This window comes from Chaetomium globosum, genomic scaffold (assembly GCF_000143365.1).
Source record: "Chaetomium globosum CBS 148.51 scaffold_7 genomic scaffold, whole genome shotgun sequence".
NCBI lineage: Eukaryota > Fungi > Ascomycota > Sordariomycetes > Sordariales > Chaetomiaceae > Chaetomium > Chaetomium globosum.
Genome location: NT_165982.1, coordinates 1,647,022 through 1,673,651, shown reverse-complemented (window position 1 = coordinate 1,673,651; position 26,630 = coordinate 1,647,022). Strand labels below are relative to the sequence as shown.

Below are 26,630 nucleotides of genomic sequence, written 5' to 3'. Positions count from 1 at the left end.
TGTCTGGTGTGTTTGCTTTCCTTCTTTGTTTCTTCTTGGTTGGTCGGGTAAGTGAGGCGGGTTCTTCTTTCGCTCAACGGATACCCCCTTGTTATGAGTCATGGTCACGGTTGTCGGGGGTGAATATTGGCTGGCTTGGTGCATATATGGACGGGGTGGTTGTGTCGACATCCGTCTCGCGGTTGGAGGTTGTATGTACATGTACATGTAAGACTCGAGATTCCTCGTCAATATTACTACTACGGTGAAAGCAACTTGTATCTTCCTTCTTGTCATGGTATCCCACGTTTGCGGCCGGCCACCCCAAGACCAACAGCGGTGTTGTTGTGGTCTCTTGCCGTGTTTGCACCAGCCGTGTTACGCGGGCAGTCCAGGCCCCTGTGCCGTCCCGAAGACTGCCAGTCAGTCCCACAGCCACGTGTACATGTTGCATCCAATCCCGTTCGAGTCGCATTTGTGGAAGTACATACCAAAAAGGGACCTGCGAATGCGCAAAACAAATTCTTGGAATAGGTAGATAGGTACTTCAACACGCCAATATTGGGTACCTAGTTACGGAGTGTATCGACTTTCTCCGTGCGCGGATTTGGCGGCCCAAGTCAGACGCCCAATTTAGGGATTCGCGGAACCGGAGCAGGCGGCTACGGGTACTGACATCTGCCGACCTTGGCCACTAGCAACCCCAACACCACCACAGCCACGTCGCCAACAACAATCAGGTTGCTCCCTGCAGGGCAACCAGGGGGTGCGGCCGCGCGGTGGCCGAGCTCCTTCTTTAAGTTCTCGTTGATGGCTTTCCAGACCATCTCATGTAAGACCGAATAGCTCCATCCAAAATATCGGCACCCCAAACCAGCCTTCCCAGTCGGCCTTTTAGTTTTCAGCGATGAAGACTCGGGGAAGAGCGGGGAACCACTGAATCGCGGAGCCAAGTTATTCATACTGTTATACACCCGGGATTGTGCCATAAATAGGGCAATACAGAAGGAGATGGCTCTTGAATTTCTTCGTTGATAGAACCGAGTCGGCGAGGAGGTTATCCATCGGTAAACAGGACCCCGAGCAGAATCCCAACCGGAATCCCATCCCAAGCACAATTCCGTGTCGGATCCCAATTGTAATCCCGAACTCCAAACTCCAAACTTATGCTCCTGTAGTAAAACCCTGACCCCAAGGCCCAAACCAATGCTTGCCAAACACCAAAGATCAAACCCCAACCCAATGTCCATGCTCATGCTGCTCTAATCGCAAAGTCGGCGTGGCTGCGATCTTGATTGGTCCAAGTTGGGCATGGCTTTGTCGGAAAGTTAGACTACAACAAGGTGACCATGCGCTCACTATTAGACCGGGATCGACGACTTTTGGGGAGAGAGGCTGGGACAACTTACCGACCGGGGGCTGGGAGGCGGAGACTGATATGGTGTAGCAATACGCTACGGTGACCGCAATGACCACGGTGATAAAGACCACGGCGGCGAAGGTCTGGCAACGATTCTGGTCGCGAGAGGCACAAAAGCACTGCAGAGGGTAGGAACCGCTAATGCAGTCCACTCCACAAAGCTGGCAGCTATACTCCATGGGGCTATCTGGGCGCCGGTACCCCTCCATGAGAGGTTGGCCGAGCTCGATCGGTGCCTGCTCGGTCGACATTTTGCGGTATGCTGGAAGCGAATCATCGAACTGCTTCATGTTGACGAATTAGCCTAAGCGCGATGGGCGAACGGAGAGGGACGATAAATGGCAGCGATGTGGGAGGCCGCGAGACAGCTGGAAGATTTGGGACCTGGATTCTGGACTCGCTGGCTTGATTGGGAACTTGACCTACTGTGTACATTTTTGGTGTGCGTTGTGGTTAACCTTCGGCAATCGAGCGTGGTGGGAGAATTGTTTTGGTCGCCCGAATTTTGGTGGGAGTAACTTGCTGCTTGATCAAATGACTCACCCTGCTTCATAACACTGTCAACCGGGCCTGGTTGTCAGATAGTTGGACTGCAAAATGACAATACACCCTCAGACGGGAAATTTGCAATCGAAAAATAACCCCGAGACTAAACGACTTGCCACGGTGTTTGGTATGTTAACCCTTCGAGGGCGATCCGAGAAACTCCAGTCGCCAAACTTGAAGGTCACAACGATGCGATTCTGGCTTGTTCACGACAAGCCAGAAGACCAACAACAGGGCTGCGCACACGGCAGCCAGATGGACTCCGAAGGAGGCGACTCAGGCGAGACTCATCGTCGTAGGTTTATCCTACAAGGGTCAAGCCGCGTCGAAGGCAACCGGCCCCTGCCCACTAAGGTACCTAACTTCAACACATAGGTAGATACCTGGTACTTAGACCACGTCCAACCCCCCCTGAGCCGTGCGGAAGACTGACGCTCACCCCCGCAACAACGCGTGTATGTTGCATCCCGCCGAGTGTGGTCGAGATTTGAGAGACTGGAGGGCGAGCCCAATACCGGTTGCAGGCATCAGAAAATCCTCTCTCGCTGTTTACTGACTTGAGATTTTCTGTTTCTTGCACAGTAAAAGTCGCCGGAAAAAATGGGATCTTGCAGCGGGATGACATCTCAGCTGTGCGGGTACGATGTACATACCCTGGCCCGGTGACTCTTGACCACTCAATGCACAACGGGCAAAGTGTGGGCAAACCGCAGGCTGTGTCAAGGTAAACCATCTTACCTTATGCACCGAGGCCCACTGCCGAATATTCTTCATTGGGTATCCATTGGAAGTTGTCATTGCTGCTGGGGTGAAAGAGAGGTGTTTGTTGAACCCAGCTCCGGAACTCACAACAATTGCTTTTCTGTTTGCTTGGTACCTCGGTACCTTCAATTCTTAAGCACCTTTCCCAGAGTCCCCCTCCTCTTTTGCTGAACTTGTTTTGCCTTCTCACCACACACCGACCTTGCTACCCCTTCAGCAAAAGGTCTTCCATCGACAATTTGAACTTCATCGAACCCCATCATCGATCTACCAGCAACTCCATTTTTCATCCGCTGTCATCCGTCTTCTTGCTTGAATTTTCCAGCTTCCTTGTGGGAGCTGGCTTAGGTTGCCTAAAATGAGTGCACTGTTTGGCGCGTCGTATTTTCCACGTGCAGAGACACTGGAATATGCGATCAACCACGTCTTCCTGCCCCCCAAAACCCCCCAAGAGGGCGAGGTCAACATCAAAGAGGAACACAATCTCGCCAGATTCCTGCGTGAATCCGTCGTCAACTTTTGCTCTCGATGTTCAAAGGCGGAATCCGAAGAGCTTCAGCCTGTTATCCGGATGCTCCAGCGGCTGATGCAAGTGTCGCCCGGCATGGATGGCCGCACCAAGAAGGCTGCGATGGCAAGTGTCATCCAAGAACTGAAAAATGGGGGTATGTGAAATTGCTTCTGTTCCCATCTCGGGTCCCATTACTGATGCTGGACTCCCTTAGAATCCGCCTTGTTCCACATCCGCGCACAAAACGCCGGTCTTCTCCTGACTGGCCAACAAGATGGTGTCTTGATAGAGGCTTTCGAGCTTCTCGCGCCCAACAAAGACGTCATGCCTCACATCGGCCGTCTCAAGCGACAATTTCCTGACTGCGCGGCCGTCGTAGACCGTAAGACCATGCTGAACACCGAGTTCCTTGACGAGCTTATCAACGTGCTCCATCGACTGGAGCTTCGGGTATCGCCCCTATCTCGACCAAAGACCTGGAAATCCGGCTACGACTTTGAGGAAACGCGCGACACCGTCTCTCCATTTCTCGTCACCGACATGCTGCTCGGAACCCTTGGGGGGCTGGGTCGACATGTTGAGCCGACACGTGTTTCTATGAGAAGCCGAGAACAAGTGGGCTGGGACAGTGCACGGCTGCCATTCCATCGGTCCCCAACATGGTTGCTCCTGCGAGTGGGCTTGCGCTTAGTACTGGATCGAGCTGCTCCCCAAAGTGGACAATCGCCGCTCTACAAGGCAGTCACGGCTTTCCACCATGCCCATCTGCTACACCAGGCTAAGCTACTTGGTTTCGACAGCGACCTTCGGTATACCATGGCCGCAAAGCTCGTCCGGCGCGTCATCAAGATCAACCCCCAGGAGAACCTCCCCTGGGTGAAGGTGATTAGGGAGGTCATCGCAACGAGCCACGACGAGCTCCAACAGCGATGGCAGAAAACCCAGAAAGGGCACGAGACAACCCAGGACACCCGCCTCAAGCATCTCTCCTTCATTCAGTTCGGACACAAAACTCCGGCTCAAAACGCTGGGCCCGCACTTGGCCTGGCTGCAATCCCGATCCATGGACGAGGCAGACTCAGCTGGGCCTGGGGATTTGACGAAGTCTTTTGTGTTTGCACCAGATGACCTGCCTGTTTTCCCCAAACCTGGAGCAGACGAGCGGCTGGCTCTCCTGGAACTGGAATCGTGGATCGAGCTGAACTTGGCTCCGTGGATCACAAGCCGGGCGCGAGCCGCAAATGCAGAGAGCGACTTGCAGAGTCTCAAGGAGCTCACGACGCAGTACTACGCAAAGGCGACCACAGTCTACCTCAAAAATCCGGAAGCCCTCTCTCTCATGTACCTGAACCTGATGGATCTTTGGGTTGCCATGGATAAGGTCGCTGGGGTCGCTGTTCCTTTGCTCCTCGAGTATGACCCCTGTTTCATGCCAAACCTTTTTCGGCCGTTGATCTTGCCAACCAAGAGGCAAATGGCCCGGCTGCACGCCATCGAGGCCTACCTCCACAACAGGAGGCATCGGGCAAAGGATACTAGGCGTAGTTTCTACGGTTCGATGTATTCCAAGTTTGGGCAGGCAGACTCATTTGCCGTCCGCTATTTCGACTCCTCCCTTGAGCATCAGACGCTCTTGCGACAGATCGAGAATGAATCGAGACGGACAGAGGCGGACAGAATCCAACGGTACCATTGGCTACGCACCAGGTATGACGACTTGACTCGCGAGCGTTCCCTAGCCACACATGAAGTGGAATGGGACTACGATCAACGGTGCAACATCCATGCCCACGACTGCAAAGGTTGCGCCCTAGATGAGAAGATAGAGTACCTAACGCTTGACATTTTCGAGTGGCCCTTACCCCGCGACACCACCCTGGCTAAGGCGATTGTGTTCGAGATACGCGTTCCGCAAGTGGTCAAGATCTGGCGAGACCTGACTAGCCACTTCTTCCGTGACATCTTTCGAGACCCCGGGACCTTGCGAGGGGTAGACCAGCTTTGGTTTGCGGCAGATCATTCAAGCTTGAGCAAATTTTACCCCGTCACAAGCCAGGTCCAGCTAGCTGCCACCATCAAGCCCGTGGAGGCATCCCATTACCGCGGCAGGCATATCAGCACTTTCTGCGGCGATTCCGATGTTTCCGTACGTCCTCCTTGGAACGGCTACGATTATTACGAATCCACCTCACAGGTCGTTCACCATGAGCTATGCAAAGAACTACATGTGCCTACGAAGTGTTCGTTTGCAGAACACCAATCCGGGCCTCATCTCGCCCCTTGGACACGGGAGACCGGGCATGCATCAAACAAAGTCATTTCCTCCCAGTCCGGGTGTCCGCTGGCCATGTCTCTGGAAGAGTTCCGGGCATTCGGCCATGTTCGATCGGACTTTCGTCTGCAGTGGGCCAACGTTCTTTGCCAACTCATTGCTCCCTCCTTGGATTGGAACCAAAAATCAACGTACTGGCTTGTCTTGCAGGCGTGCCTTGAGGCAGGGCCCTTTGACGCCAGTGGCTCAATCCTCCGGGAAACGCACGCAGACTTGCTTGATGACAACTTCGTGCGCCGCATGACGGCCGCCCTGGGGAATGCTCTTGGCAGGTTCCGTGAAAACTGGCAAAACGACATTGCTGTGAGCCTCCTGGCATGTCTTGGAACGCGGGTTCTGGCACTCACCACGTCCCGCCGGCTTATTGATGCCCTCTTGGCGTTCCTATGTCAGACCAGGAGAGTGGCGCTTCAGTGGGCCAGGCAACTCCTGGAGAAGCAGGGCGACTGCAACAACAAGGTTGAACGACACGAGTTGGATCAGCGGTTGTTGATGGTGGCACTTACATGCATGTCTACGTTTGACGTCGAGTCGGATCTTCTACAAGACCTTTTGCACTCGGCAGACAACCTCAATGTCTTTGTGGAAACGGCCACCGTGATCCACGACCATCTCCCACCTAACGCGTCCCTCTCAAATCCCATTTTGGTTCTGCTGGCACATCGATGGCGCAGAACTATGCATTTGGCGCTGGACTCTGCCTTGGATGAAATTATTAAGGAAAAGAATCCCGGCTTCCATGCAGCCATTCAGCAGTTTTGGGCGGATTACTCGCCGCCCGACACACAGTGGTTCGAACTTTCGGGCGAACAGAGCCACATCCTATTTGCTCGAACAAACCTGGAGAACGGCAATACCATGACCATCACGTACAATCTTCTGAACGGCCGCCTCTTGGTCAACGGATATCCCTTGTCTCGTTTACCTTCTGAGTACGAATGCAAGCCAGCCTGCGAAGAGCTTTTTGGGTCACAGATTCTGGAAGTCATGCCCTCAACTCGAAAGGGGATGCGATTCTCTGCATGCCGCAGCCAGCAGGGCTGGGTGGTGCACTTCACTATGGTCTCGGGCGAGCTTGTCATCCAGGCAGCTCGATCTACGGAGGCGCTTTCCGTTGAAGAAAAGTCACGCACGGAGATCTATGAGTTTATACCTTCTTGGAAACTGGACGGTGACGTCCCCACATCTTTTATCAGCGACTACTCGCACTGGGTAAATCTTTCCACCGGGGTTGTCGAGTTTCGACGCGCGGATAAGCCTTGGGTGTCTTCCCCGGACAACGACAACTGGATCTTGACGCGGACTAGAAGCCGCAACACCCTCTCGCGGCAAGGTTGCTACGTGATTGACCCCCACAGTCAAACTGCGGAAGCAATTTTGTCCCATCTGAACCCCATCGAAACGAGGGGAAACATAAATACGATCTTCCACCCATCTAAACACATGCTGGTCGTGGATCTACCGAGATACTCGCTCTCCTTCACTCTTGCCGAAGGCAACTCAAGTATTAAGTCGAAGCACTACTCCGGTATGTGTATCGACCAATCTCAGAGCATCGGGGCGCTGGTCGGCCTCGAAAACAGGCTGGTTTTGAAGCAGGAAGGCGTTTTGGAATCTTGTACACCCCAGAGAACGGTTCTTGTGCCGAGAGGGCCGATTTCGCCAAGGATTGTATCCCATCACGTCAAAGTCAGCGTCGACTTCTTTGCCGGAGCCCATGTCAAACATGACGCGTTCATGATTGATGCGAGACTCGGCCGCATCACGACAAGCGGATCGCTGTCCAGCAAATTATACTTGTGCTATCTCCACGCGGTCACATCCCACTGTCTCCCGGACCCTCTCACGGGGAGAACCGGGACCGAGGAAGCCTTGAGAATTCTTGAGTCTGCATCAGTTCGCTCTTTCCAACGGTTGGACGCGGAGTCCTACCAACTGCTGTGCGGTATAGCGGAACTATCCCCCCAGAGGCAGTTCTACCCCAGCGGTATGATGGTCATGGAACAGGTGCAGTGGTCGAATAAGCTCCCTGTACTATCTCAGCACGACGCCTTCTGGCCAGAGGTCGAGGCCATCCTCAACCATGCCCGGGACTGCGAGATTTTGCAGCGTGATGAAAAAAGCACTTCACTCGACCTCAGCTCGCTGAAACGCTCTGATCTTCTGCTGGTCTCGCGGGCCAGAAATAGAAATGCAGCCTTCAGGGTCTCTGACTTTGGAGCAGAGAAACACACTGCCGCCTTCGACTGTCAATACTCTGGCCGACATGGCGAAAATTCTTCCGAGACTTTCACAAGAGCTAGTGCAGTGGCGAGACGTGTTGTTTCCGGCAGCGAGCGACTCCTGGCCCGGCCATCGGGTTCGTTGCGCCAAGTTATTCTAGACATTGCCGGAAAGCAGTTCCCTGGTGCCCCTGAAGTTGACATCACCTTTTCGCTCGACCACCTCCAGTCTCACACCACGTCTCTCAAGGGGATTTGGTGTGGGCTACACCAATCCGTTGCAGACGAGCCCAACGTGTACAAAGTCGCCTTCTTCCTCTCAGCGCTGATCTTTGCACAACAAGGGAGCTGGGACCTTGTGCAGGCATTGCTAGGGATAGCGACTGCCCATGTGAGGTTCCGGTCTCAAGTCAAGCCGCCCAAAGAGGACAATTTTGATCTCGACTACAAAATCTCTACCATGAAACAGAGAGTGGAGCAAATAGTTTGCCGACGTCTATATGAGTTGAATCGGTGCCCCGAATCCGAGCTTCCCCGCATGTCTGACGAAACCAAGACGGCGGCAAAAAGGAGGCGCCATGAAGCATGGTCAACCAAGACGGACCAGTTGACTAGAAGCTTTGTGTCCAACCTTGAAGACCAGTGGAGTTCTCGTTGGACGGTTTCGATGCCCACCGGAGAGAACTACTCCGCATACATGAACGTCAACGCCATTCTGCAAGAAGTCAATAAAGCTCTGGACCTTGCTAGACGCACAAGCCTTTTTACGGAGTACTTAAACTCCCTTTTACGGGAGTTAGGTCAGATGGGCGTGTGTTCAGCAGGAAATGCTTTCGTGGCGTTGAACGGCCCTGTTGCCCCGCCAAAGATAGAACAACTACCCTCCCTGGTAGGCTTTGTCCAGTCGAGCGCACTGTTCACTAGGCCAGCCCCTCCCACAGAGCGTCCTCAGCCGGTGGACTTTTCCTACCTTTGTGACCATGTCACGCTAGCGGCTGGCGAAGAGGAACCTTTGGCCGGTTTGTTCGACCAGCTCGCACGGATCAGTGGCCAGAAGCCTTACCAGGTCGCCTACATCGATGAACTCCAATCCAGCGCCGTCAGCACGGCCAGCGCCCGCTACAGACTGAACCAGGGGGCAGTTGAGTTGGAGAGGATCTTCCGGGACTACCTTCTCGGTTGCAAACAGGCAGCGGAAACAATACGCGGCAAAATCGACAACGCCCTCCGCGGACAGTCTATCGCCGAGGCTACATGCCAGGGAAGCAGCCTCTACCCCCGCATCTCACCCGTCTTCTTACTCCAGCGTCTCAGCCGAGACTTTTGGGACGACTTGCCTGAGAGCTGGCGGGTTTGCTTGGTCAACTACGCCCTGTCACTTGCCTACGTGCAGCGAGCCGAGCGCCTCGTCAATGCCAGCAGACGCCCGGAGAGGCAGGTGGATCTCCTTAAGGAGCTCCGCAACATGGGAAGCCACAACTCTGAGGAGGGCGACCCCATGAAGTTCCCCGAGAACCTCATCATCGAGCTGGAGCAAGGGATCCTCATCCGTCCCATCCAACAGGGGATAGCAGCCAAGATGCGGAATCCCCCGGAGGGAGACAACGCCGTCATGCAGCTCAACATGGGAGAGGGCAAGTCCTCGGTCATTGTGCCAGTCGTGTCTACTTGGCTTGCCGATGGGAATCGTCTCGTCCGGGTTGTGGTTGCAAAGCCGCAGTCGAAGCAGATGATGCACACCCTGATCGGTACCATGGGCGGGCTGATCAACCGGCGCGTCTTCTACCTCCCCATCTCAAGAGCGCTTCAGCTGAGGAGCGAGGATGTCGCAGCCGTGCGGCGGATCCTTGAGGCGTGCAGAAAGGAACGCGGGGTGCTGCTCGTGCAGCCGGAGCACCTGTTGTCGTTCAAGCTCATGGGCTTGGAGAGCATTTATGCTGGCACTGGGCAGCTCGGCAGGGATATTCTCAGCACTTACCGCGAGCTTGAGGACATGTCGAGGGACATTGTCGACGAGAGCGACGAGAACTTCAGCGTCAAGTTTGAGCTGATTTACACCATTGGCTCTCAGCAGCCCATCGATATGAGCCCGGACCGCTGGACCATGATTCAGGAACTGATGGACGTTTTGGCTGAGATTGCTAGAAACTTGGCGAACGGTGCCGAGGGGCAGAGGGTCGAAGGCCTATTGTTCGAGGAAAACGAGGCCAGCGGCCGGTACCCAACAATTCGGGTCTTGGAGGAATCGGCTGGCAAATGTCTGGTTGACGCTATCGCCAAACAGATCTGTCGGACGGGGGTCAGGGGTTTCCCCATCCAGCACCAGTCCAAACAGATGCGCCGCGCGGTATTGGAGTACATCCTCCATCCAACTCTCGACATCGAGCAGGTCACAGCAGTCGAGGACGTAAGCAGCGGTCTCTTCAGCGAGCCGACATCAAAGAACGCACTTCTTTTACTCCGGGGTCTGCTGGCCACCAATGTCATCTTGTTCGCACTTGGCCAGAAGCGGTTTCGAGTCAACTACGGCCTCGCCCCCGATCGACGGCCTTCAACCATGCTGGCTGTGCCCTACCGCGCCAAGGACTCGCCGGCGCCGCGTTCCGAGTTCAGCCATCCGGAGGTCGTCATTGTTCTGACGTGTCTCAGCTACTATTACCAAGGCCTCGCCGACAACGAACTGCGCACCTGTCTCGAAAGGCTGAGCCGGTCGGACCAGGCAGAGCAGGAGTACAGCCGCTGGGCAGCGGCGGCGCCGCAACTACCATCATCCTTGGCTCATTTCTCGGGCGTCAATCTCAAGGACACTAAACTCTGTAAGGAGAGTGTGTTTCCTGCCCTGCGGTACGCAAAGCCGGCCATAGACTTTTACCTCGCCAACGTCGTGTTCCCCAAGGAGATGCGGGAGTTTCCCTACAAGCTGTCCGCCTCGGGATGGGATCTCGGCAAGACGAAGCGCCATCCACTGACTGGATTCAGCGGCACCACGGACTCAAAATATGTGCTTCCGCTTTCGGTGACGGCACTTGACCTCCCTGAGCAACGACACACCAACTCGGCTGTTTTGGCTTGCCTTCTCCGGGCAGAGAACACTGTGTTGGAGCTTGGGGTCGATGCGGCAAACGTGACGGCCTTGACAGTGGATTTACTGCTTGATGCGGTCACGACTTCAAGCCAGCCGATGCGAGTGATCCTGGACGTCGGGGCGCAGATCATCGAGCTTAGCAATCTCGAGGTGGCGCGCCGTTGGCTCGGCATGGTCCCTTCTCACGAGGCGGATGCGGTGATCTTCTTCAACGACCACGATGAGCTGTCCGTCTTGACTCGTAATGGTACCGTCGACTCGTTCCTCACATCGCCGTTCGCCACACAGACGGATCGGTGTCTTGTCTTCCTAGACCAGGCCCATACCCGTGGTACGGACTTGAAGCTGCCGGATTCGTATCGTGCTGCAGTCACACTGGGACCAGGGGTGACGAAGGACACACTCGTTCAAGGCACGTACGGCCGACGCTGACCCGCTGCCCCCCTCCCCCCTCACCTGTAATTGCGTTCCGCTCCTAACATTTTTTTAGCGTGCATGCGGATGCGAAAACTCGGCCAAGGCCAGTCCGTCACCTTCTGCGTCTCCCCTGAAATGCAAAAGCGCATCCGGACGCTGGTTAAGCTGGAGGACGACGCCCACGCCCTCACGGTGACCGACATCCTGATCTGCGCCATCGCCGAGACCTGGGAGGACGCGCACCGCAGTCTCCCACTATGGGCTACCCAGGGCATCCGCCACCAGCACCAAGAGGTAGTTTGGGAAGAAGCCGACGCCAACAACGGCGGCTCGCTCTCAGCTGCCGACGTCGCCCGCTACCTCGAAGCCGAAGCGCAATCCCTCGAGCAGCGATACCGGCCCATCTCAACCACCACCCCCAATACCCTCAACCAATCCCCACCCCAATCCCTCCTCACCACCCTCCACCACCTCACCACCACCCTCCCCCCCTCCCGCCACCCCCACCTCACCCTCCTCCACACCAAATGCACCCAATTCGCCCTGACCACCCACCCCGCCTCCAGCACTCTCCAAGAAGAACAGGAGCGCGAACTAGCCCCCGAAATCGAACGCGAGCGCCACGTCGAGCGCCCCGCGCCGCGCCGCCCGGCCCCGCACGCCCTGCACGAGGACGTGCAACGCCTGGCCGCCCACGGCGTGCTCAACGCGCGCAGCCCCGCGTTCATGTCCGCGTTTGCGGCGCTGGCGGGGACGAGCGCGGCCGCCTTGGTCCCGTCGGTGGCTTGTGGGGCGCGTGGGGTGGCTCCAGGTGGGGGAGGGGGGTTTCCGGGTGGGTTGTTGGTCACGGGGGACTTTGCGAGGACCGTGTTGGGTGTTGCGGGTGGTAGTGGTGGTGGTGGGAGGGGAGGGGAGGGGGATGCGTATCAGAGGCCGGCGCAGTGGGTTGTGACGGTGCAGGTGCAGGCGGATGCCTCGGGTGGTGGTGAGGGGATGCGGATGGTGTTGGTGAGTTCGTGGGAGGCGAATGTGCTGAAGGAGGTGCTGGAGAGGAAGAGTCGGGAGGAGGCTGGCGGCAGGGTGCTCCTGCGCGCGTATCTGCCGCGCTCGAGTCTGTCGTTCGACTCGCTCGAGGACCTGGCCGTGCACACGGTGCCGGCGGTTGAGGACCCGCCCGTGCCGCCGCCCGAGCTCGTCATGCAGCTGAACCTGTTTGCGGGGCAGCTGTACCTGCGGTCGTACGCTGAGTATGTGCGGTTGTGTCGGTATTTGGGCTTGTCTTACACAGAGAATGAGGGAGATGAGGATATTGCAGCGGATGGGTTCGTGGGCCGGGCTGGTGGGGAGGGGTATGAAGAGTGTGGGTTTGAGTCCAGTCCGGTGGGGTTTCTCAATGTGTTGTTCAAGCGGATCCGGAGGGATTGTCTTGATATTGAGAAGACACACATGGGGAGGATTTTGGCGGGAGAGATTTTGAGAGAGAGGGATTTCGAGGATGTTGACGTCAAGACGGAGGATGTGGATGGTGACACCGCCATGGCGGATACCACGGATATGAAGGTGGAGGTTGAAGAGTGAAGGATCTGAGAGAGGTGATGACATAGTTGTCGGATTTTGTCGGATTCATCACTGGCATTTGCTTAGCTTCATCTGATTGTACGGTTTAGAGGACATAGAGAAAATATGTTGCTGTAGGAACTTCCTGATGAGCAACCTACCCTTCTCATTTCCATGGTATCGGTGTGTGACCTCCTAGAGGTTGACTCATGCAACTTGACCTCGTGGAGAGCCTTCGTCGTCTCTCGCACCGCTTCTTGGTGTCAGTTGTGGTTCGTAGAGTACTCAGCCACCAAGTGGGCTGCTACGCCAGAACCTCGTTCAGTGACTCAAACTGCTCAAGAGGCTGCCCGAGTTTTATAGGTGAGTGGCTGTGCCTCGGTCGCTGGCCAGAAACACCGAACTCCAAGCGCAAGGTGCCGTCAAGACGTTCGATTAGAGGAACGAAAGAGAAACTTAGTTAACTTATCTTTTCTTTAACCTAACTAGTTACTTTCTTTTATTTAATATATTTTACTCCATTTTCTTTACATTTCTTTCTTCGTTCTTGCTTCTTTTTTTTCTTCTCTTTTTCTATTTGGCTTCGGCTTTCTTTACTTCTTTCATGCTCCTCTTTGACTCTTTTATTTTTGGCCAGAGGCTCGGCAAGAACACACCGCCGTGGCTTGAAACCCCTAAAATGGTTGGCTCTGCGAGCCACAGCCCGTTCCCATTTTGGCGGCCCCATGGGGCTCGTGCCACAAACTTTGAGCGCTGATGCACGTGGGTTCAGGGAGGGAGGATCAGCCACACAAGGTCGCCTTGCGCGCGGGGATCCTCTGCCTCGTTTCAGTCAGTTCGGCCTGTTTTTGCGCCGACGACAGTCGTTCGGTCGATGCCCTCCCATCTCGTTGGAGCCTTCTTCCTCAAAATAGTCAAAATGTGTCACAAACCTCTCGCCGCGTTAAGTTTAAAAATGAGTTTCACTCCGGCCGTTGGAAAGGGGCTTCTGCACCAGCATCTCCAAGCGAACATCCGAGCTCGACGACCATGGTCATGAGCATGCAAACATCTCTCCTGGCAGCCGCCCTTCTCGTGGCGGGTGTCGCGTGCCAGGACACGGCGCAGGAACCCGTATTCATGTACCCACCGGATGGGTCCAAGTACACTTTCCATAGAATGGACACGGTGATAGTGAACTACACCGTATTTCACGACACGGCAGAATTGTCTACCTTCTGCGACCCAGACCACGCAACGTTGAGTGAGTCGCCCCAGAATCCCGCCAACCCCAACGGGAGGCAGCATGCTAACGACGCGCCAGTCCACTGGCAAACAGTGCCGGGGCCCAGCGACAGTATATCAATACTCCTCAACTTCGTATCCGACGAGCGCTGCTGGTTCGACCTCCGAGCGGGCCCAGACGGCACCATCAGCAAGAGCAGCGCGTCGTTTCGCGTTCTCAGAGACGAGCGGAGCAAAGGACCACAGACCTTCGGGGTGGACACAGATCCCCCCACGTCATCGACACCCTCGGCAACGTCCCCGACCTCCCCGCCCAGCTCGACCGCAACTAGTACCGAAACACCATCGCCGCTGCCGGAGGGCGCAGGAGGAGGCGGGCTGAAAGGAGGGGCTTTGTACGCGGTTTCGTTCTGTTCGGGCATAGGTGGGGCTATATTGATTTTTTTGGGGCTTCGACTGTGGTTTAAATGGGAAGACTGGCGCGTGGAGCGGCAACGGAAGGTGGCTCTCGCTGAAGCCCACGAGAGAATTAACCAAACCCGAGAACGTCGAGAGAACCAGCAGAGGACCATCGCTGAAATCCGGGCGAGACTTGACGAAATACGGGGCGTAAGCGGGAACGGGAACGACCACAGCATCGGAGGAAACAAGGGCAGCGGGGGACAGGGGATTGGGTCCGACGAAGATGCGGCGCCAAGGTTGGATGTGGACGTATTCGAGTGGCGGCGTCCAGGAGGTGGGAGTGGAACTGCGGAAGGAGGTGCACGTGGGGAGGGACGAGATGAACCTGACGGTGTGGCTGGCGCGGGAGATAGAGTTACGAAGTAGGCACACGCAAGAAAGAGCGCATGTCTGGTCCGAGTCGTTACTTGTCTCGCATTGTATGCTTGATTGCATGTTGCATGTTGCAAGTTGAGACAGCAACGGTGGAAAAAGCTGCTCGAATAAAAACGTCATTCATGGGGTCTGCTCTGCGTGAGCCCCTGTTTCAATAACAACTCCCAACTTCCCACCCTCACCGCTCGCAATTCGCTCCACCACTCTCGGACTGATCTTGATTTTGTGCGGCAACTCACCACTTGATGCGGCAGAGATTGGCTGGAAATCCATCAGGGCCTGCAGGGACCAAGACCCAAAACCCAGGCCTCGGCGCCGGACCCTGAGTTTTGCTCCCCGCTTGCATGGAACCTTCCGCACCGAGCGTGGGAAGAAACACGGTTGGTTGGCTCCGCACGTGCCCCACGCTAATGGAAAATTGGGCCGCGTCCCCAAATTGGGACTCAGCCCCCAAGATCTGCAGGGTTTCTTCGTGGAGAAGGTTTCATTCCCCTGTTTTACACGTATAACCCGCCCGCTCGTTCTGGAAAGCGGTATGGGGCGTGGGAAAGGTGGAAAGTTTATGCTTCTGGGCCAATGTGATTTGGCCGTTTTGGTTGGGATAGAATTCGTTCCACAACGCCACCACGCTTGCCAACACTCCGCCCGACCTTCTTGTGCGTGTTCACTCGTTCAGAGCCGTTGTACGACCAGTACGAATGCGCACAAGCTCGCATTTCAGCATTTCAGGCTGCTCCCACTTTCCGTCGGCCGCAATCCTGCTCGCACGCGTCTGCGCCAAGTCAATGGCCAAGTCCACCGAGAGATTGGCATCTCGTCGCTTGGCGCAAAAGGAGGAGATGGGCTGATGGATTCTCCCCTTCCAACCCCTTTGTTGGCCGTTGTGGGCTCGTTTCCATCGCAGCTGTCGGTTGGCAAAAAAACCCCGCTAACGATGCTGGCGGCACACGAAATGTCCCTTCCTGGGCTTGGTCTTTGCTTGGTCCTCCTTGGTCCTGCTTGGTCTCGGGGGTACCTACCTGCTTCGTCCTCGGTCACTCCCTTTTGTTGGCCCACTTGCTTGCTTGTTGGTCCTGCCGTTGGATGATTCTTCATGTCCCGACCCCGTCTCGCTCCCTCCCCCTTCTTGTTCGGCCGTCCCTCTTTCCTGTTACACCTGCGTACCACATTCTCCGCGGCCGACCACCTTCCCTTCCACGCGCCATCATGACTATGAAGCGCGACCAAGTATTAACCGCCGCAGCGGTCGAGGGTTTGATTGCAGACGGACATGTGATTGTCATTTTCGAAGACTTTGTCCTCAAGTTGGACTCATGGCTCGAGAAGCATCCTGGCGGTCGCCTGGCAATCCTGCACATGGTCGGGAAAGATGCGACGGACGAGATCAAGGCGTAAGTCAGCTGTTTTAAACTCGATAGTTAACAATTAAGTTTTAAGCTTCTGACATAATCATATTCATGCAGGTACCATATCCCAGCCACGTGGAAGACCATGAAGGCTTTTCGGATAGGCCGGAAACCACCTGGAATCTGGACCAACAAGACGCCGCCGATCCGGGGTGGCCTTTACCAAAAAGAGGCCACGACCCCACCCTCTGCGACTGCGACACCCGACACCTCGAACGTAGACTCGGTCGACTCGGTGCAGGAGCCTCAATACGTTTGGCGGGTTTCCGATGACCCTGCGTCTGCCGGCAAGAAGGTCTTTGCGGGGGATGCCGCTGCTTACACGGACTGGGTCGAGAAGCAAGAGATCAAGCAGGACCTGACCGACTATCCGTCACTGGACCCCGAGGTACAAGAAGGTATCGCCCGGAAGTACAGAGCGCTGCACCAGAGAGTCCATGATGAGGGTTTCTACAATTGCCCTTACATCGCCTACGGCAAGGAGATGGCCCGCTACACGATCCTCTTCACGGCCTCCATAGTCGCCCTGCGTTACGGCTGGTACGTGACGTCAGCCTTCTTCCTGGGGCTGTTCTGGCACCAGATCATGTTCACCGCCCACGACGCCGCGCACGGCGCCATCACCGGCAAGTTCGAGGTCGACAGCCTGATCGCCATGTTCGTCGCCGACTTCTGCTGCGGCTTGTCCATCGGCTGGTGGAAGAGCAGCCACAACGTCCACCATCTCGTTACCAACCACCCTGTGAGTACCTATCTTCAAGCATGGGGGCCCTGCTCCGGAAATAATCGTTAACCGCCCAAACAGGAACACGACCCCGACATCCAAAACGTGCCCCTATTCGCTACCTCTCCTTCCTTTTTCCGTGGCATCCGCTCCAGCTACTACGACTTCACTTTCGCCTGGGACGCTGTCGCGGACTTCATGGTGCCTTACCAGAAGTACACGTATTACCCTGTGATGGGTATCGCCCGCTTCAACCTCTACCTTCTTTCGTGGCTACATGTGCTCTCGGCCAAGTCGGCCTCGCTCGGGAGCAGCAAGGCGTGGTGGATTCGCCCGGCCGAGATCGCCATGATGTCATGCTACTGGTACATCTTCGGCTACCTGTTGCTCTGGTGCACCTTGCCGACCTGGACCATGCGCGTCGTCTACGTGCTCATCTCCCACATCATCACCATGCCGCTGCATGTGCAGATTACCCTGTCCCACTGGGGCATGTCGACCGCCGATGTCGGCGAATCCGAGTCGTTTGCCCAACGCCAGTTGCGCACTACCATGGACGTCGACTGCCCGGCGTGGTTGGACTTCATTCACGGCGGCCTGCAGTTTCAGGCCGTACACCATTTGTTTCCCCGGGTCCCTCGGCACAACCTGCGCAGGCTGCAGGTGCTGGTGAGGGAGTTTTGTGAGAGCACCAACATTCCGTACACCCTTCTAGGGTTTGTTGATGGGAACAGCAAGGTTTTGGGGCGTTTGGGCGAGGTTGGGGAGCAGGTTAAGCATTTGATTGAGTGCCAAAAGTACATGGCGGTGACGGGCGTCAGCGGATTGCATTAGGGGCATTTCTGGCATAGACCGGTTGGCTGCATCTGTTTTGAGGTAGAGATCCTCCACACGGCGTTTGGCAACGGCTCATTTCTGTTATATTTTCGTAATTACAATGCACTTTTCTTCCCGCTTGCGCAGAGAGTCGGTATCAAGGTCCCCGTTTCAGGCCGGGACTGTGCCACTCAGGTCTACTTGATCCCAGCCCTCGTCGATCAACCAATGAAGATATCCAGTTCAAGGGGATACTTGGCCCACAAAGCCATACCTTCCTGACGCCAAGTGTCGGGCTCGACATGGACATTCAACTTATCAGGGACCGCGGTGGCGTTCAGAACCAAGTTGGACGGGTTTTCGACCGTATACTTTGGCCAAGCCGGTACGTCGGGATCTATCACAGCATTGTCAGCCCCTATGTTCACCTTAAAACCCATCCCCAACCCAAAAAAGAAACACCTCTCAACTCACCGTCCACCAAATTCGGATCCCCCCCATACACAAACGCAATCACCCTTGTCGACACCAGCTCCATCAGCCGCCGATGCGCCTCCCCCTCCGCCACGCGCGGGTTATTCCCATACAGCTCATACTCCCTCGGAAACCGAAAAAAATACGCGTACTCCGCCCCGTGGCCCGCGAACCCCGGCCGGCTCTCCAGCGCCGTGTCGATCGGAAACGACGTCGGCCACGTGCTGAACCGCCACGTGTACGCCGTCTGGCCGGCGGCCGCCCATGCGGTGGCCACGTCCCGCCGGCCGTGGATCAGTGCGAAGTCGCCGAGGATGGAGGACAGCCGGCGGTATTGCGCGCCGCAGGGGGAGTTGGTGGCGTGGACGGCGGCGCAGAACTCGGGGGTGGAGGTGAGCGGGAGGGCGTAGGGGGGGGCGGGGGCGGTGGAGGGGTAGGTGGTCAGGAGGGTGGTGAGGGTGGTGGGGTGGGCGTGCGGGAAGATGGTTTGGAGGAGGGTGAGCAGTTCGGGCTCGGTTTCGGTGGCTGCGCCGAGGAGGTTGGAGAGCGCGAAGCCTTCGTCGTCGTTGGTGCCGAGGAGTAGGGTGATGTTGTGGGGGAAGTTGCCCGCGGCGAGTTGGAGGGAGGGAGGGTGCGTGAGGAACTCGCCGTCGATGGTAGGCCACCAGGTTGGTTGGGTGGGGGTGGAGGCCGCTGCGTTGTAGACGACGTCGAGGGGGGCTTCGCGCAGGCAGGCGATGGTGTCGGTGGCGTTGAAACAGCCGGTTTCGTTGAGGATGCGGCGGTAGCCTTGGATGGCGTCCTCGCGGTCGGGGCGGAGGGTGTTGCCGATGCCGATGGAGCCGCTGCTCATGATGGCGGCGCGGAAGAGGTTGTCGTGGGCCTGGCCGTTGTATGCCAGCAGCTGGTATATGATGGAGTTGCCGCCGGCGGATTGGCCCCAGACGGTGATCTTGTCCGGGTCCCCGCCGAACGCAGCAATGTTCTCGCGCACCCACCGCAGCGCCTGCCGCTGGTCTTTCAGGCCGAGGTTGGTTAGCCCGGCGGCGGCGATCTCCTCGCCCCCAGGGAAACCGAAGAAGCCGACGCGGTAGTTGAGCGTCACGGCCATGATGGGCATGTCCTTTGCCACGCTCGCCTGCACTACCCACGAGTAGTTGGAGTTGAGGTCGGCGCCGAAGCCGTCGGTGAAAGCACCCCCGTACAGCCACACCGCCACGGGCAGCTTTTGATCCTTGTTCTTGAGGGAGGCCCGCGAGGGGCGGATGATGTTGAGGTTGAGACAGTCGTCTGACTTCCCCGTCACGTTGGCGTTGCGCACGCTACGCTCCGACGCCGGGACCGGGCAGATGTTGCCGTACCACTCGGCCGAGCGCGTGCCTTCCCATGACTCATTGAGGGGGGTTGGGTTTTCTAACCGCCCGGCTTGGGCAAAGGGGATACCTAGGAAGAGGTCCTGGGCGAATTCGGCGAGGTAGCGGCCTGTGTAGGTGCCGTTGAGGGTGGTTGCTACAGGGGCGGTTTGGCAACCTGCCAACACCCCCGGTAGTAGGGTTAGGTAGGAGAGGAGCATTGGAGTTTCTATTCTGACGAACATATGGGTTTCTGATCTCTTATGAGCTTTCCGACTTCATGGTTAATAGGCTTTAGATTTTAAGAGAACCCGGATGCCCGGGAATTAGATCCTAAAGGACTGCGGGGATCTCACACCCTGGCTTGCTTCGCTACTAATCAGATCCGTACATAACGCTACTACCTAACGGCTAAATCCTTCGCTGATAATACGAACCAGCCTCTTTAAGAAGTGAGGTGTCGCAAGAGTGCTATCGCAATTAACTACACCTTGTGCTGTCAACCGAATCTTCTTTCTCTGCTTCGGACTGAAAAGGGGTGAAGGATGCCCTTCAGTTGGAGCGTTGTTCTCTTCATTGCGCCTCCCGCTCCCCATCGTTAGTGTGTATGTACACTAACTTTCGGATGGAAAGGGGGTAGGGATGCTATCCCCTTTCTACCTCTTGAACAAGAGAACTCAACAAGCAAAAGCAGGAGAAAAATGAGAAAAAAACGGGAAAGCCAAGGGGCTACCCGAGGTAGGTAGCTAAGTTATTCCTGCTGGTCCATTACGCCATGGAAGGCCGCTGGGAAGAAAACGGCACTCAAGGGACTTGGCCAATGAACAAACAATAGGTACTTAGGTGTTAACAATGTGATTGAACATTCAACCCGCGATACCACCCCCTGATTAATGTCAACAGTTTGACAAGAGGCAGCGGGCATATTCCGGAAATAGACAGCATGTGAGAACGACGACGACCACGACGACAACACACGCTCTTCAGGACATGCTGGGACTCCCGGGAGAGGGTCGAGTGTTTAAAAATGCAGCCATGCCTGAATTCAGTCCTGTCCAACCAGAGTTTCCCAATTGCATCGCCACCCTCTTTGTAACATTCGACCGGGACCGAAGCTGTTGGAAAGCCAACAGCTGCGAATTAACTGTACCAAGGTGATTGGGTGCCAAAAGGTGACGAAAGAGGGGCAACCAGTCCATTGATGATGATTTCTGTATCTCTGTCTCTGTCTTGTTCCCACTGCCGCGGGCCTCGCCCTGATCCTGAAAATACTCATGCCCAGCCACTAATTAGTTACCCCTGAATTGCCCCTCCTAACCGCCTTCCAAATCCAACAGAAGCTATCGCCCACCCTAAAGTACTTCGTTTATATCCATTGAGGCCTCCGATGGCTTGGGGCAACATTGAAGTGACAAGGCAGCGTGTCCTGGTGATATGAAGCTCTACAAGGAATAGGCGGCAGACGACGCCAAGAGGAGATTTTGAGGACTGCCGACTGATGTCTTCCACGCCGTCGCCGTGAAGAAGAGTGAGATGGACATCTGATAGACTCCGCCCGGCGACATTATCGTGGGTGAATAGCACTGCCCGTCCAAGCTGCCAGCTCTGTGCGGATGTTCATGATCCGGGAGACGACGCCCAATGCACTCGGGCCAGATGACGGTGCAGAGACCGTGTGCTCTTCTTGGCAAGGAACATAGCCCCTGAAGGAATGTTTAACCCCAGTCAGGATCTGTTAATCGACGAGCTTTCGACTCTGCAAAGGTAACCTACCATTGTTACCAAGCCAACGTCGCCCCCAACTTCCTGCAAGCCTTTTGTCGTGGCTCAACACCACCACAACAAGACTTTTAATTGGTAGAGGTACCGAGGTTTTGGCACAGCCTAGCTCGGCAAAGAGCCTGCACAACATACGCAATGGGTTAAATACCTACTCAGTGAAAACATCTTGAACTACTGTCTAAGCCCCCTTTGACCAGAATGTGAGGCATATCTTGCCAATTTAGGTTTCATCCGAGGTCCGCGTGTAGGCTGTAGTATATGTAAGCTGATGATTCCCCAAAAGTTTCGATACTTTTTAACCTCCCTTTCCATCAAGCAAGGATACTCAACCTTGAAATCAATCATGTCACCTCAGAACCCCGGACATGCGTACGGTGTGGCGCTCGTCGCCCTGCTGTCGTTAATCCCCGCCGCCCAAGCGCAGTCGGCGTGTGGCTTGCAGGGCTACTCGTCGTGTCTTGACGGAACACGGACCGATTACGGATGCTGTCCCACAGGCTGGGAATGTTTCGCCACCGAGTGTTCGTACACCGGGACCTCGACCATGTCTGCTCGGCCGACCACAACGGCGTGCCCGGGCGTCCCCGCTCACCACCTCTGCCCCCAGTCACTCGGCGGTACGAACCTTACTCTTCTCTTCCCTCGAGCTAGGCCTCCTTTTTAAGAAGAACAGCTTGGGTAGACTATGAGACTAACATGGTACCGCAGGCAACTGCTGCTATAACGCCTATGGCTGCGACCCCGACAACGTCTCACAGTGCATCTTGACGCAGACGCAGCGGGTGTTTGAGGTGGTCAGGACGTCGACGACGGTTGTTGATGGCTCCACTCAGACCATTACTTCCACCACGATCGACTATCCCTGGCCCACGGTCACACCCCGGGCGACGGTCGAGGGTACTGCCTCCTCCGAGGAAACTACCACCGCCCCCGGAGACCACCGCTCCGGAGGCCACCACGGCGCCGACAACGACGGAGGCTAGTTCCAGCATCTCCACCGGTGCGGCCGGCGGCCATATAGAAGCCCGTATTGGAGGCGTCCTTGGTGGCATTCTCGCCGGTTTCTTGGTTTAGCGCCAATGCCCTCGCGCTATGGGCGCGCTAAACTGGAACTGATCTCAGAAATCAAATTATGATTCGGGCACCAAGAGATGGGTGATCCCAGGTGTGGTTGGTGAAATTGGAACGCTCGGGATTTTGGAGCAGGGTATCTAAGGTGAGTGAGTGTTTAATAGGGAAATGAAATACATCTTTTCGCTTTTTTCCCTCATTCTTCTGTTTCCGTAAGAGAGTGTACTGGGAGAAGGGAGGGGCATGTTAAGGAGGGCGGCGGGTTGAGCTGGCCAGGTAGGAGGCGGCTAGAGCGCCTTGGTCGCCCGGCCAGAGCATTCCTCAGCATGAAAATCAACACACCACTTTTTTCACCTTCCCGCAGATGCGTCCGTCCCCAAGTCCAAAACTGGGGGTGATGAGAACCAACAAGCCAACTGCGACAGAGGATGCCTCACCAACCCCACTTCACGGCCAGAGCCCGGGGAAGCCATACACGCATGGGCAAGTTATTTGTGTGGGAATTGGGAAAATTGGGGATGCTGCCTGACCAGCTTCCAGCTTCACTTTTGTTTGTCATGTTAGTCATGTTGGACAAACCCACTCAAAATGTTCACGAACCAGACAGACATGCAGCCATGCAGCCGTGGACCCTCAGCGTGTTTACCGCCGTTGCAGCCTTGTGAACGGCATGTGGATTGACGCCGATCAGCGGCCGCTCCCTTTTTCTCCCGAATTCCTAGGTACCAACCAAGACTTGGATCGTTGGCCCCCAACCACCACTCGAACCATTCACACCAATTAACCACTCCGAGAATCCAAGTCCAATCACTGCTGAATTCGTGCTAGCGAAGAACATGCATCACGATATTATTGATGCAATCATGATGCATGTTCTCAACCAACACAGAGTGTTTTTAGGGCACCGACAGGACACAAGAGCCATGTTCTGTCAAGAATCACTCTGGGTTGAGTTTTTGGTGGGATCATGATTGACGACGGAGAGGGAGCCGACTGATTCCGTTAGCTTCCGGTTCCCATGCTGTGGATGTTATAAATAGGCCTGGAAGTGGAATTATTTTCCTCCTCTGTTTCATCAACCGCACATTCAAGCTGTCTCTTTACCTCGAACCATCCCAGTATCATACCACTCTTCCAGCCCATTCCAATCAAAACCCCAGACAATCAGCACAATGACGACTCCAGAAGACGACTCAACTCGCCAGGAAACCCCTAACCAACCGCAGGACGTCACCGCGGACCGTCCTTCGGAAGACACCCAGGCACCAAAAAACGACTCCCACAAAAACCCCGGCGACGATAGCAAACCCGGATCAGGCTCCCCGGACCCCGATGATTCTGTCCATGACTCCTTGCACGTCGGAGTCATCATCACCCGGCTCATCCACTGACGATGCAGTTTTGGAAACCTCGGAATCAGGGCTTTCAGAAGACGACCACGAATACCAAAGCCCCGGGGTCGAAGACCTCCAACACTGACACAGACAAGAAGCCAGACACGGCCAGCAAACAGCCGCCAACCAAAGATCTGGGTCCCCCTTCAGACCATTCGCCCGTCGCCGAGGGGGAGACGTCGACTGACGACGGCAACCTGACCGATGTGAGCATTCTCACAGATGCTGAGCATTCTGAGACAGCTCAAAACGCCACGAACAAAGACGCCCAGAAACCGTCCGAGCATATCGATTCAATCCCCGATGCAGTGCCAAATAACTATGTCTCAACGTCGGCGCAAACTGACGAAGGCCCAGAGCCTGGCAAGGAGAGCGACAACACCGTCAACCACGTTGAGGACGACAATGTCCCGGCAGCAGATGAACCCCCCGAGCCCCTAGAGGCCGAAACTGGCAACGAACCGGACAATGACAATGCCTCTGTGATGGACGACACCGCAACAGTTGACGATGCCCCTAAAGCGGACAACGAGGCACCGGTCGACAGAACCCCTGAGCCCTCAGAAGCCGGCGACGCGCCTGAAGCCGACAGCGAGGTCGACGTAGACGGCGATGTAGCGGCCAACAAGACCCCTGATGTCTCTGAAGCGGGCGATACTCCAACGGACTCGGAGCCATACGAAGACTCGGACATCACAAAACGGCTGCGAAGGATGAAGGACAAGTCCCCCTCCCGGAAAGGAGTGGATCCTTTCGGAAAAAGAAGTTTGGCAAGGACAACGAAGCGCTCGACGAGCTCATGCTAAAGTTTGGCCTCGAGGAAGTGAAGGCGCACTTCCTGTGGGTATACGACGAAAGACAGCGGGCACAGGGCCGTGATGACGAGCTCTGGGACCTGACGAACTTGCACACCTGCTTCCTGGAAGGCGGCGAGAACAGTATGTGAACAGCTTCCGTTCCTCTCCCCATTTGGTATAATGACCTGTTCCTTGCTTGCCTCGAGGCTGACACTTCCTCGCAGCCAGAACCATGGTTCTGAACCTCTACGTCAAGCTTTTGCGGTCCTTGGGCCTGGTCGAAGCAGACCTAGTAGGCCGTGGAAAATCGGGCGACTACTTGGGTGATACGTGGGAAGCAGCCACACAAGACGGGAATAAAGGGGTACGTTTGACCAAAGATCGCGGAGTTGTAAACGAGATGGGTTGTTCTAACACTACGGGTTCTGGTTTAGATCTTCATCGTCGATACCCCAGAAGCCGAAAACTTCTCACCGTTGAAGGACACGTTAGCTAGGCGCTTCAAAAAGTCAAACGCTCCGCGGCCTCCGGTTGTCCTCTTCCACATCCCACATTCCGCTGAAAATGCCACGGATTACATCCTCGAGTCATCGGACGATGTCCCCTCAATGCACACAATCCCGGTGCGGCAAACCGAGGACGACCTGCTCAAAACGGTCAGAAAAGAGTTCAAGAAGGAACTCTCGCACAGGGAGGCTGAGGGTGGGTGGGATGGACCGATTGCCCAAAAGTTCGTCCGGCGCGCCATAAAAAACGGGGACCTGAGAACCCCCAACGCAGTCCGGGAGTCCGTGGATGGGATCAAGGAGCGGCGCAGGAAGAGAGTAGAAGCCGAGAAGGCAGGCAGAGCGCCGACGCCGGCATCCACAGCATATTACATCAAATCAGACTTCTTGGGCGTCACGGCGGCTGAGCTGGGATACCAAAGCGCCACCTTGGCCGAGCTGGAGAAGATGATCGGCATGGAGGACGTCAAACAGTCGGTCCGCGAGCTCCTCGCTGAGGCTTCACTCAGTTTCCGCCTCGAGCTCGAGGGTGAACCGGCCCTCAGCGCGTGGTCCAACCGCCGATGCCCCCCGGCACAGGTAAGACCACCGCCGCCCGCCTGTACGGGAAGATCCTCAAAGAGCTCGGCCTCCTCGAAAACGACACGGTCGTCGAGAAGCGCGCGTCCGACCTTATCGGCCCCTACATCGGCCACTCGGAAGAACTCACCCAAAAAGCCTTCAAAGAAGCCCGCGGCGGCGTGCTCATCATCGACGACTTCCACCTGCTCTTCCCCCAAACCATGCACAACACCGACGGCTCCGACGTCTTCCGCGCCGCCGTCATTGACACCATCGTCGCCGAGATCGACCCCAACACCACCCGCAAGGAAGCCATCATCCTGATCGGCTACCCGGACGCCATGGCCGAAGCCTTCGAGACCTCCAACCCCGGCCTCGCCCGGCGCTTCCCCCTCACCCAAGCCTTCCGCTTCTACCCCTATACCTCCGCCCAACTCACGCAAATCCTCCACCTCAAACTCACCACCCACAACCTGCACCCCACCCCCACCGCCCTCCGCGTCGCAGAAGACCTCCTCACCCTCGCCCGCCACCGCCCCAACTTCGGCAACGGCGGCGCCATCGACAACCTGCTGCACGCAGCGCAACTCGCCCCGCAACGCTCGATGCGCCCACCTCTCCGCCGGACGCGGACCTCGACCTCCACCTCCACCCGCATGACTTCGACGCCGAATGGATGCGCGCCGCTGACTTCACGGGGCGCTGCACCGCGCTCTTCTTCCGAGACTACGGCTATGTGCTGGCGTGATGGGCAATTCCAGGGGGTACCCAGGCGCGCGAGGCTGGACCCTGCGGCCAGTCCTTGCCTGGGGCCCTGGTGTTTTGGGGGCCCCCCGGCCCGGGTCAAACCAACGG

The 26,630-nt window shown here is 56.3% G+C and overlaps 6 protein-coding genes across 6 annotated transcripts in view; 5 read left to right on the top strand and 1 right to left on the bottom strand.

Annotated features, from left to right (window-relative positions):
* Positions 1–1,996: 1,996 nt before the first annotated feature.
* On the top strand, positions 1,997–12,852 carry CHGG_10115 (uncharacterized protein; the record flags this gene model as incomplete). Its single annotated transcript, XM_001228041.1, has 7 exons — positions 1,997–2,240; positions 2,321–2,400; positions 3,033–3,372; positions 3,433–4,329; positions 4,526–5,364; positions 5,701–11,098; positions 11,348–12,852. 7 exons carry the CDS (start codon positions 1,997–1,999, stop codon positions 12,850–12,852), a joined length of 9,303 nt encoding a protein of 3,100 aa, XP_001228042.1.
* A 1,008-nt stretch (positions 12,853–13,860) lies between these two features.
* Positions 13,861–14,883, top strand: CHGG_10114 (uncharacterized protein; the record flags this gene model as incomplete). The annotated part of the gene is made up of 1 exon (XM_001228040.1): positions 13,861–14,883. The coding sequence occupies one exon, from the start codon at positions 13,861–13,863 to the stop codon at positions 14,881–14,883; it is 1,023 nt and encodes a 340-aa protein (XP_001228041.1).
* Positions 14,884–16,098: 1,215 nt separating this feature from the next.
* CHGG_10113 (uncharacterized protein) lies at positions 16,099–17,856 on the top strand (the record flags this gene model as incomplete). Its single annotated transcript, XM_001228039.1, has 3 exons — positions 16,099–16,283; positions 16,356–17,040; positions 17,104–17,856. The coding sequence occupies 3 exons, from the start codon at positions 16,099–16,101 to the stop codon at positions 17,854–17,856; spliced, it is 1,623 nt and encodes a 540-aa protein (XP_001228040.1).
* A 203-nt stretch (positions 17,857–18,059) lies between these two features.
* CHGG_10112 (uncharacterized protein) lies at positions 18,060–19,885 on the bottom strand (the record flags this gene model as incomplete). The annotated part of the gene is made up of 2 exons (XM_001228038.1): positions 18,060–18,235; positions 18,313–19,885. 2 exons carry the CDS (start codon positions 19,883–19,885, stop codon positions 18,060–18,062), a joined length of 1,749 nt encoding a protein of 582 aa, XP_001228039.1.
* Positions 19,886–21,789: 1,904 nt separating this feature from the next.
* Positions 21,790–22,429, top strand: CHGG_10111 (uncharacterized protein; the record flags this gene model as incomplete). Its single annotated transcript, XM_001228037.1, has 2 exons — positions 21,790–22,063; positions 22,155–22,429. 2 exons carry the CDS (start codon positions 21,790–21,792, stop codon positions 22,427–22,429), a joined length of 549 nt encoding a protein of 182 aa, XP_001228038.1.
* A 1,260-nt stretch (positions 22,430–23,689) lies between these two features.
* The window catches only part of CHGG_10110 (uncharacterized protein), a gene marked incomplete at both ends in the record, with an annotated part of 3,499 nt that continues 558 nt past the window's right edge, over positions 23,690–26,630 (top strand). Inside the window, 6 exons of the mRNA XM_001228036.1 lie at positions 23,690–23,881; positions 23,938–24,654; positions 24,708–24,849; positions 24,933–25,072; positions 25,143–25,793; positions 25,871–26,573. Of these exons, the coding sequence (XP_001228037.1) occupies positions 23,690–23,881; positions 23,938–24,654; positions 24,708–24,849; positions 24,933–25,072; positions 25,143–25,793; positions 25,871–26,573 (2,545 nt within the window). The remainder of the gene's footprint in view (positions 23,882–23,937; positions 24,655–24,707; positions 24,850–24,932; positions 25,073–25,142; positions 25,794–25,870; positions 26,574–26,630) is intronic.